The following is an 11038-nucleotide window of genomic DNA, read 5'->3' on the forward strand; positions in this document are numbered from 1 at the left end:
ACAGAGACAGGCGTACTACCCATCGATAGGCTAATCATCAGCTCTGATGAAGGATCATCTAGACTCAAAATATTGGCACTATTCTCTCTCTCACAGATGCTGTCAAACCTGCTGAGATTTTCCAGCAATTTTCTGTTTTTGTAACCATTATCTATAGTCTCTGACCCCTAACCTCGAGTTCCTTACCTATATCAATGGATTGCCTCTACTTCCATGCATTCTCATTTTTGTTAGCAATCCTTTACACACAGCCTTAATGAACACCATCTCAAAATCCATGGATTTTCTCTTATCTACCACATTACTTATCTCCTCAAAAAATTCAACAAGAAGTACAACAAATTTCATTAGGCAAACTTACCCTTTACAAATCATCCTGATTATTAAACTTTCATGGAACCTTGTTTAAATCTCACTCAAGTGAGCACTGTGCACAGTCCTGTTCTCCATATTATACAATAGACATGGAGAGTGAAGGTACAAAATAGACTTCTAAGGATGATTTCTGTTTTTTTTAAAATGCCCACAATCAAAGACAGGATAACTGGCATCTTCTTTCTACACTGCAGCGAATTCTTAAAATGGAACAGAAACTAACCTGGAGTTATTAAAAGAAACAAACCCATAAGACAAGCAAAACAGTTTGCTGTTTCATTTTGTTTAGGCTACAGTTGTGGCCAAGCGAACAGCTGCTGCACGAAAGGAAGATCACTGAAGTAGACATGATGAAGATTAAATATGTGCTAGGGCCACTAGCAATAATTCTACTTTTTACAGCTCTTGCAGCAGGTAATGTTTTAATTATTATGTTTTGCATTATAGCATATGATGAGTAAATACTTCCTATTTTGTTAGCCCAGAGGTATAGGAGGACCAGTGTCTTCTCCATGATAATTAAATACAGCATTGGTGAACTGAAGTTAAGTGAGGATAGTGGTATAAGCATTGAAGATCATTCCCATAGATTGAATTTTCAGTGTTCATTTCTGATAGTTGTTAACTTACCCGTCAGTCCTTCCTGCTCCATCTGAACAAGCATGTCAAAACATTTTTCGTTTCTTGCAACAAGTTTGTTATAGGTTAAGCAGTGACCATTGCAAAATGGACCACTTCTTCAAGAATGGTTCTTAATGAGCTGAGCTGTTTTAATGATGTTGGTTGAGAGAGAAAAATGGTAATCGGAACACTGGAAGAACTTTCCTGCTTGCGTTTGATAATTTTCATAAGAACCTTTATGTCTGCTCGTGAGGGCAGATAATTCTTTGGCTCAGTGTCATATTCTGCAGAAAGTGACAGTACCAGTCTCTTTCGACAATCTTATATGTCACACCAAAAGGCATGTTTTAAAAAATGATACTTGTACATGAGAAACAAAAGTTAGCATCAGGGTACAACAAGCAATTAGGAAAACAAATGGCATGTTGGCCTTTATTGAAAGGTGATTGAAGTATAAGAATAATGAACTCTTGCTACAATTGTATAGGACTTTGAGGAGATCACCTGGGGTACTATGCACATTTTTTGGTCTCCTTATCTCAGGAGGGATATACTTGGAAGCAATATAGTGAAGTTTCATTGGATTGGCTCCTGGGATGACAGGTTTTCTAATGATGAGAGACCGAGCAAATTGAGCCTATTTTCTCTTGGGTTTAGAAGAATGAGAGGGGATCATGTTGAAGCGTACAAGTTTCTGAGGAAGCTTGATCGAGAGGTTGTTTCTCTTGGCTGGGTAATATAGAACAGGGTCACCATCTCAGGAAAATGAGTCAATCATTGAGGGTTGAGATGAGGAGAAATGTTTTCACACAAAGGTTTGTGAATCTTAGGAATTCTCTACTCCAAAAGGCTGTAAATGCTTCATTATTGCTTATGTTCAAGGCTGGGATAAATAGATTTTTGAACTCTCGGGAATTCAAGTGATTTTGTGCTGAGCAACGCAAAAGCTCAGTTTTATCATGTTAAGCAGCAGAGCAGTCTACAGGGGCCATATCGACTACTCATCTCCTATTTTTATGGTTATACATTTTTATTAATGTGACAATATGATTGAAATATAATTTTTTTAACAATCTGGACAAGTCCTAATACTAAGTAAACAGTGTCAGTTGTGAGCCAAGATGTTCAATGAAACATTTTAGTCATAAAATGGAAAACTATTTACATGCCTAGGCTATTCAAATTGAAGATCTATAACTTGGCACAATTAAAATTATTACAATAAAATGAAAGATTAATACAAACATGGCTAACTCAAGACAATTTTTAAAGAAATAAAGGCTTTCAACAAAACATCAAAGCTTATTAAATGTTAAGAAATTATAGCAAAATAATGAAAAAAGAATTTCAAAATACAAGAATATAAAAAAAACAAACCTTTTGGCAAAAAGTACAAAACTAAAATATTAAATTGTCAAACTACGTACAAAACTATTTAAAAAAAAGCTAAATTCTGCTTCTCAACTTGAAAAACATGTAATTCGTAAGTCCAAAAGCTAAGAAAGTATAAGAAAGAGTAATGCTCGACTCGAAACATTAACACTCTTTCTCTCTCCACAGATGTTGCTAGACCGGCTGAGTATTTCCAGCACTTTCAGTTTTTATTTCAGATTCCCAGCATCTGCTCAGTATTTTGCTTTAATAAGAAAGTATGCGTTGTTTTATGAAAATAGATGCAAGTCGTGTTGTTCTTTTTTGTTAAGGATAATTTTACATTGTTTTTTAGTTGCTGTGATTGTGGGGAATAGCTTCCCATTACCAAGTCCCTCGATCAGGCACTGAGTGCCTTTGAACAAGGGTCCCTCTTGGAGTTTGTAAGAAACTCAACACAGGTTGGTTTTTCATGCTCTCCATATGGGGAGCCCCCACCCGCCACAGTATTCATACCAGTGGTGGTGGGATGCAGCCTGTAAGTCAGCATTAATAGACTTAAAGACCTCCATTGACAGCTAGCTCGTCAATGGGAATTGCCACCATGGATTTAATCGGGATGGAAGTAGGAAGGTGCTGCAAACCCCTTCTACTATCCCTCTGCCTGATTACACAGCCCACACATCACCAAACCCAACAATGGGACGGGCATTAAATGGTGTCCTATATCAAAGGTAAATTCTTGTATGGGAGGTTGCACGCATATAATAGTGATGAAATAATTGACTGGCAGGATGTAAGAAATGGTGTTGCGCAGGGATCTGAGCTTTTTTCTATATATAATCAATGACTTAGATGAAGAAATAGAAGTTACAAAACAGGTTTACAGATGACGCAATGTTAGAAGACACCAGAAGTTACGGAGATGGAAGCAGGAAGCCAGAATGAGACATTGATAGATTAAATGATAGAGTAATGCTGATGGGCCTCAATGTGGGGAAGCGTGATAACACCAACTGTACATCCGGGGAAGACAAATTACGGCATTTTCTGGATGACATTTGTATTTCCTCATTCCAGGCAATTAATTTGCTCTTTCTTCATTCTGAAGCCTCAGAATGCTTCCTATGATGTACAGCCCGATAGCTCACAGTAATCTAACCGAATTCCTAGTAAGCTGTTGGCCTCCTTCTGATTAATATCGCTGCAGTTTCCACTGTTGTAAAGGATGCGATAAATTGAATAATTAATCACACGTTTATAATTTCACACTACAATCTAGAATCTTCCTTGGTATGTTACTTTTTTCCCAGACATACGATAATGATGCTCTGGAGCCACAGCAATGCCTGTGGAAGCAAAGTTCCTATTAACAGATGCTGTCAAACCCTCGACATTCAGGAATGGCTCTTACAGACACTTAGAATACTGGTCAGCAGCTTTTTTTTTGGTCTGTGACCTGATGGTGTGATTCCCAGTCCATCAATGTACTCTTGTTAAATAGCACTGGTCCTTTGCCATTCACTTTGACAATGAGAGATTCAGTGTGTGCATTTGATAAGCAAGAGCTCAACGTTCATACCAGACCATTACTCATACCACTGACTGAAATTTCATCAGGGCTTCAATACAGGAAGTATTAGTTCCTCTTTTTAATGATACTGCATCAGATTTAGAGAGCTGGTAACTATGTCTATCTTTACAGTTGACACCAACAGCCACCTCCTAGTTTCATCGCAATGTAAGCTGTTAGAAGTGAAATCCAGAATGGTTGTAACTGAAAACCCGAATGGTGCAAGAGTGGAGCGTGTTGCAAGAGATATAAAAATTATGTAAGTTGATTTCTGATCACATTCACCGTACAGTAAAATTAAATGGAGAGGCAGATTACTAGAAACTGATTAGAGACAGTTTTGCACCGTGAACACAAGAAAATATGCGGAAAAGGCATATAATAGAATGGACACAATAATTTCATCATTCAGACTGAAAGCCAGGTATAACATTGTCCTCCTGTCAGAAACATAGGGATTTGGACACAACCATCCCACCACCACTGTCCAACACAACAATTTCATTCCCATGATGAGCATGGAGGCTGGAGAATCTGTCAAATACACTCCTCCATTTCTACATATAAAACAATCAGAATTCCAAGGAATTCTATTAACAGTTTAAAAGGTTTCAGTGGTAGGAAAAGCAATGTGCACAATTTCAATGCTAATTATTCTTGTAGGATTTCTCCGAAAGAAATGACAAACTGTTGCTGCAATGAACCAAAAAGCCAGCGACCCGGGTTCAGTTCCAGCCTTGGGTGACTGACTTGTGTGGGGTTTGTCTGCTTGGGTTTCCTTGGGATGCTCTGGTTCCCTCCTACAATCCAAAAATGTGGCAGTTAGGTGGATTGGTCATGCTACATTTCCCCTGAGTGTCCAAAGATGCGTAGGTTAGTTGGATTCGCCATGGTAAATGTGCGGGATTACGGGATAGGGCAAGGATAGGCCTGGGTAAGACGCTTTTTTGGAAAGTTTGTGCAGATTCAATGGGCTGAATGGCCTGTTTCTGCACTGTAGGACGTTCTATGATCCTATGAAGAAAAATGGAAAACAGCACCACCACCAACTAGATTACTGCAGTTGGTTGAACTCCCCTTCACTGGATGAACCTGTCCAGGTTGTTGGGCATGGAGCTGTGTGAGCCGTTAATGGCAGATGTAGTGACTGAAAGGGAAATCAGACCATGGAAAAGAAACTCATACCAACTGATCACAAGATAAGGAAGACCTTTCATCACATCTCAGTTTTATCCATTCCAAAAAGCCCTACCCCACTGTGGCACAGAATCGTTTCTTAATTAATTCAAGAGTTCTTTGCCCCAGTATTCTATTCATAGCACAGCTTTACAATATTTCTTCCAATAAGGCACTGAATTACTCAATCAGTTTCAATTACACAATGAGTTCTTCAGTTGATGTGAAACTACCTTTTTCGATCACGTCAGAAAGAAAAACTCAAGTGGTTGTAGGTTCAGCTTGAGTCATGTTACACACATTGCCTTAAATGTGAAGTTTAAGGTTACTTAAAAGGAACAATATAACCAACCTTTTATTCTATGGATTACCCAGCTTGCCCTTAGTTTCGGCATTGCTATTCAGCTTTATCATAAAGAACTTTAAATGCTTGATTTTATTTAACAGCATCATAAAATTCCATCCACAATGAAACATTTCCACGCACAAAATGATCTAGAAGCATATATATTTTCCTATGACTGATAATCTCTGGATGACTATTAATTGCTCTTTCATTGCAGAGTTCCCCTGAGAACCAGAGAGAACATTTTAGATCCAACTTCTCCAATTCGGACCAAGTTTGTCTACAAGATTTCAGATTTGTATGATCACTATTATTTTTATGAGTTTTATAATGTATAATTGTAAAATCTGAATTGGAATGATGATTGCAATGTATTATGTGGGCAGTGTATAAATGAGCAGTTCAGTTATCCAGTATTAGTTCCTTGTAAAAATGTTGCCTTATTCAAATGGATCAGATTTTTCAGAAGCAACAGTGTGATAGTTTTAATGGAAGATCACCACTTGTCACATCCTGCCAACCAGAAAAAGACCCATCTATGCCTGTTCCTTGCTTCCTGTTAGCTAGCCAATTCTCTATCTATGTCAATATGTTACCCCCTATAGTATGAGCTTTTATTTTCTGCAGTAATCTTTGATGTGCCACTTTGTCAAATGCCTTCTGGAAACCTAATCACAGTGCATCCACTGGTTCCCCTTTATCCACAGCACCGGAAAGATTCACCGGTGGGAGGTGGCACTTTGTTTGCTAGCAATGAGATTCTCTGGGGTCACTACTGTCAATGGGAATTCCCATTTACATCACCCCATGCTGGCAGGAAACCCACGGGTGGAGATGCACTGCTGGTGGAACAGGAGAATCCCACCAACATGAATGGCCAGAGATTTCCAGCCCACATGTTACTTCATCGAAGAGCTCCAATAAATTGGTTAAGAATGATTTTCCTTTCACAAAACCATGTTGACTCTGCCTGAATGGCTTGAATTTTTCCAAGTGTCCTGCTATAATATCTTTAATAACGGCATCTAACATTTTTCCTATGACAGATATTAGATTGTAATTTCCTGTTTTCTGTCTCTCTACCTTCTGAACAATGGAATTACATTTGCTATCTTCCAGTCTAATGGCACTTTCCCAATCTAATGGGACCCTTCCCAAATCTCCAACGATTTACTCAGTATCACTCTCTGCCAACTGTAATTTTCTTAAGTTCTTCCCTCACTTTTATTTCCTTGTTTATAGCTGCTTTTGAGGTGATTTATGTAGCATACATTTGAAGACAGTGAATGTGGGCTCAAGATCCTGCCCATGGGCCATCAGACACTGTATCACAGTTGGGTCCAGAAGTATGGAACTGACCTCCAGCTTCTGTACAAACCTCTGGTGTTTCATCTGCCTCTATCTATGCTGTTCTTGAATCCTTTCCCTGCCCAGTGGCACATCAGACAGATGAAGTGCCTGCTTATGTTTGTTCCTGCTGTTAATTTCTGCTGGAACAAATTTCTAACCTGTCATCAGAAGCTACAGCTTGCAAGTCTGTAGTAAGCAATGCTGAACAGGAGACACTTCCCTTCTTATTGTCTGCTTTAGTAACTTTGGAAAGGTTTGCAGGTTGGTAATCAATCTGATTGCCTCATTATGAATGTACCATCTGTGGCCATCAAGACCTAGAGGAGGATTTGAACCCACAGCTTCTGTCTTAGACGCTGGGATACTATCCACTGCACCACATGACATCCTTCTGCCTCTGTACTATGCTTGAACGTATGCACACGGTAGAATGTGAGCTGGTGGCTGCAAGTATGCAGTTGAGTGACATTGTATTGTTGATATGTATTTCTTTGCTTTTGGTATCGGCTACTCTCCCTTTCTCTGTTACTCTTTCCCTCTCTCTATTTATTCAGTCTGATTGCTTATAGTCCTTTCTCTGTTATTCCATTTGTCATTTCCAGCTGTGTCACTTTTCCCTCTGTGATCTCTTCCAATGCAGTAGTAATCCCAATCCCATTACAATCCCTTTTATTGGCTATCTCAGCTAATCATTGATCAACTGAAGGGTAACAATGAAAGATTTGGGAGGAGGGGGAACAACAATGGCTGGGATTTTCTGCTCCTGCTGCAGTAAACAGAGATTTGGCTGAGCGCCAAATTCTCTGTCTTTGCTTGTAATGGTGTTGGGGCGTAAATGGCTAGAGAATTCTGGCTATTGGGCGGAATTTTCCCACAATTTGTCAGAGCGTCAGGCTTTGACTGAAACCAGGCATGCTTCTCTCCAGAAACACGCCTGGCATCACAGCATTCTGTGCACAGAAAATCTGGGGGAGTGTTTACGCTTTCGCTCTCGTGGGATGGAGGGACTGATAGATCTAAGGATTTGGAGCTTCAACTGTAAAGGACATTTAAAATAATCCCACCCCCCACCCCACCCGCCCTCCACCTCCATCCCTGCCCTGGACAAAGAGCACCGCACCCGCAAGCTTTGGGGCGACTTCCTTCTAACCAAAGTATCTGGGAGCTCGCTCCTCCCCCCCCCCACACCGTCATTGGGGATCTCCTCTCCCCCACCACATATAAAAGGGTACTCCCTCCTCCAAAACAGGAAGGTTAGCACCCCCCCAACATTGCCCACATGGCACTGCCAAGGTGCTAGGGGGCAATGCCCAGACTTGACCCTCAACCCTTGGGATTTCCAGGCACCTCTGAACCCCTGGCGTGGTCATCACAACTGATTTACGCTTTTTGCAAATCAGTAGTAATTTGCACTGGCGTGACGTCGCACTGCTGGGAAAGGAGGCATGTTCCAGTATGGGCAGAAGTTACAGCATAAAGCTGTTTAACCATATTTAAATTTATTCAAACTAATGAGAATGAGATTCATGCCAATGGGGAGGGGGTGTGGGGAGGGCTGGAGAGAGAAAAGATGGGGGAAGATCACAAACTGAGACTTCACTGGCACAAATCCCGTTTTGACCCTCTCACAAGATTTAGTGGCTATAATGCACCCATGGTGAGCGGAGCCACTAGATCTCACCCAATAACTTTATCATTCAGAATTTGACTAGGGTCAGAAGTGCTGTGAGTAGGATTTTTAGCCAGGCTTTACCCAGCGATGACCTATATTGTCTTTTAGTTGAAGAACTCCACTTCTTGGGAAAATATTGGTAGATTCTCTGGAACCACTTTCCTACCAGCAATGTGATTGACTATCATTAGGACAATAATATTCATCCCCCACTTCCTACCTTGTATAATTAGTTTGACTGTGTTGTATATTATCCTACTGAATTCACTACAAATGGTTATTGGTTACATGTAAAAGAGTTTCTAGTCATTTTGAACATGCTAAATGAATTAGAAAATTAATTCTAAAGAGATTTAACTGCATGTGATGTAAATTTGTTTTCTGAATATCTAATGACTGTTAGGAATCAGGGCTATGTATTCAATGACAATTATATCTTTTATAACATATCTTGTTGCAGCTGTAAGAATTGCTCTCCAAAGCCATCTCCACAAGTACCTGAGTGCAATCCCAAACCTCCACCTGTGAGTGAATGTTACGCCCACGACAACAAAACATGCCTGGACTATCAAAACCATTCACGATCGGTTGTTCTTAAACATCTAACCCATGGTCAAGGGGATCTAAAACCTACACTGGCACCTATTAAAACAACAAGAGATTTGTCATCAATATCAGATGCTCCGTAGATTATTCTAAGGGTTATATAAATAATTGCCCTGTTTCTTTAAGACTTTTAAGCTTCACTGTTAGCCATGCTGGCCTTTTACCTTCTTCGATCAGAGAATAAAATGCTTCAAATCTTGTTTCATAATAAACTCTGATCTCCATATCATGCATCACTTATAAATGTGTCATGTTTTATGAGAATCAAAATTGAGACAATTAAGGTTTTATTTACTAGCATCACAAGTAGGTTACATTAACACTGCAATGAAGTTACTGTGAAAATCTCCTAGTCACCACACTCCAGTACTGTTTGGGTACACTGAGGGAGAATTTAGCATGGCCAATGCATTAACCAGCACATCTTTTGTGGGAGGGAACTGGACCATCCGGAGGAATCCAAGGCAAACATGAAGAGAATGTGCATTGTCCACACAAACAGTGACCCAAGCTGGGAATTGAACCTGGGTCGCTGGTACTGTGAGGCAGCATTGCTAACCATTGTGCCACCGAGAAAAATATTGTGTGGAAAATCTCACCCAACACATCTTGGGTTCAGAACTGCCTACAGTAATCTAGATATGGTTTGTGACTTTGTTGACGTCTACTCTCCCTTGTATCTCAGTCATCTAGATACAAAGACCTGCAATCCATTAGCTTCTTCGATTTTTTTTCCACGTTCAGGATATTTTACTGATTTTCGTCATCATCGCCAGCCCCTCGAAATGAGGCTGATGTCTGTCAGGCTTGTGTTCACTCAGGCCACTCAGCAGACCAATCCTGGATCTGTACTCCTTTAGTCAGAGAGGATAAGAGTTCGCTTGAGAAAGTGGGTATGCATCCATCACTCACTTGATAGTTTACTGATGTTAGTTCTCGGTCCAACAATGCCTTTATTTTAAAAGACTCGCCCTCATTTTCAAAACTCTCAAGACTTTTCCCGTTCCTATGCACGTTGACAAGATCCAATATTACCTTTGTCATGATCCTTGAATGTCGCTGTGTTCTTTGAATGCTTCCTTGCGACAGGGAACATTGTATTATAAGGTTTAGGGTAGCCATGGACAAAGAACAATCTAGATCAGGAACAATTAATTGGGCAGCACGGTGGTACAGTGGTTAGCACTGCTGCTTCACAGCGCCAGGGATCTGGGTTCAATTCCTGGCTTGGGTCACGGTCTGTGTGGAGTTTGCACATTCTCCCTGTGTCTGCATGGGTTTCCTCCGGGTGCTTCAGTTTCCTCCCACGATCCAAAGATGTGAGGTTAGGTTGATCAGCCATGTTAAATTGCCATTTGGTGTCCTGGGGGGATTAACACAGTAAAAACATGGGGTTACAGGGATAGGGCCGGGGAGGAATTGTCATCAATGCAAGCTCGATGAGTTGAATGGGCTCCTTCTGCACTATAGGGATTGGATAAAGTTAACTTTGATGGGATGAGAATGCAAGTGGGGGTTCAGTGATGGGTACTGCCATTGAAAGTCAAGGGGCAATGGTTAGATCCTCTCTTGATGGAGATGATCATTTCCTGGTACTTGTGCGGCATGAATGTTCCTTGCCACTTGTCAGCCTAAGCACGAGTATTGTCCAGGTCTTGTTGCGTTTGGACATGGACTGATTCAATATGAGGAGTCACAAATGGTGCTGAACATTGCACAGTAAACTGTGAACATTCCCATTCTGACATTATGATGGAAGGCAGGTCATTGATAAAGCAGCTGAAGATGGCTGGACTGTGAACACCCCTCCTGAGGAACTCCTGCAGCGATGCCCTGGAGCTGAGATAATTCACCTCCAATCAACACACCATCCTCCCTTGTGCCAGGTATGACTTCAACCAGTGGGAGGACTTCCCCTAATTCCCATTGATTGCAGTTTTCCTTGGGA

General features: G+C 40.7%; 1 protein-coding gene across 1 annotated transcript; it reads left to right on the top strand.

Annotated features, from left to right (window-relative positions):
• The first annotated feature begins 654 nt into the window (after nt 1–654).
• LOC145350536 (immunoglobulin J chain-like) lies at nt 655–9321 on the top strand. The gene is made up of 4 exons (XM_080199737.1): nt 655–789; nt 4073–4199; nt 5680–5760; nt 8945–9321. The coding sequence occupies exons 1-4, from the start codon at nt 723–725 to the stop codon at nt 9171–9173; spliced, it is 504 nt and encodes a 167-aa protein (XP_080055863.1). The 5' UTR covers nt 655–722; the 3' UTR covers nt 9174–9321.
• The last annotated feature ends 1717 nt before the right edge of the window (nt 9322–11038 follow it).

Source organism: Carcharhinus amblyrhynchos, chromosome 1 (assembly GCF_965287045.1).
Source record: "Carcharhinus amblyrhynchos chromosome 1, sCarAmb.v2.hapA, whole genome shotgun sequence".
NCBI lineage: Eukaryota > Metazoa > Chordata > Chondrichthyes > Carcharhiniformes > Carcharhinidae > Carcharhinus > Carcharhinus amblyrhynchos.

What these genes read in the sequence shown, in the direction of transcription:
- LOC145350536 (XM_080199737.1), top strand. Translation starts at nt 723, where the DNA reads ATGATGAAGATTAAATATGTGCTAGGGCCACTAGCAATAATTCTACTT. An exon ending in TTTTACAGCTCTTGCAGCAG is followed by an intron (nt 790 to 4,072) that starts GTAATGTTTTAA and finishes CTATCTTTACAG; the next exon opens with TTGACACCAACAGCCACCTC. An exon ending in GCAAGAGATATAAAAATTAT is followed by an intron (nt 4,200 to 5,679) that starts GTAAGTTGATTT and finishes CTTTCATTGCAG; the next exon opens with AGTTCCCCTGAGAACCAGAG.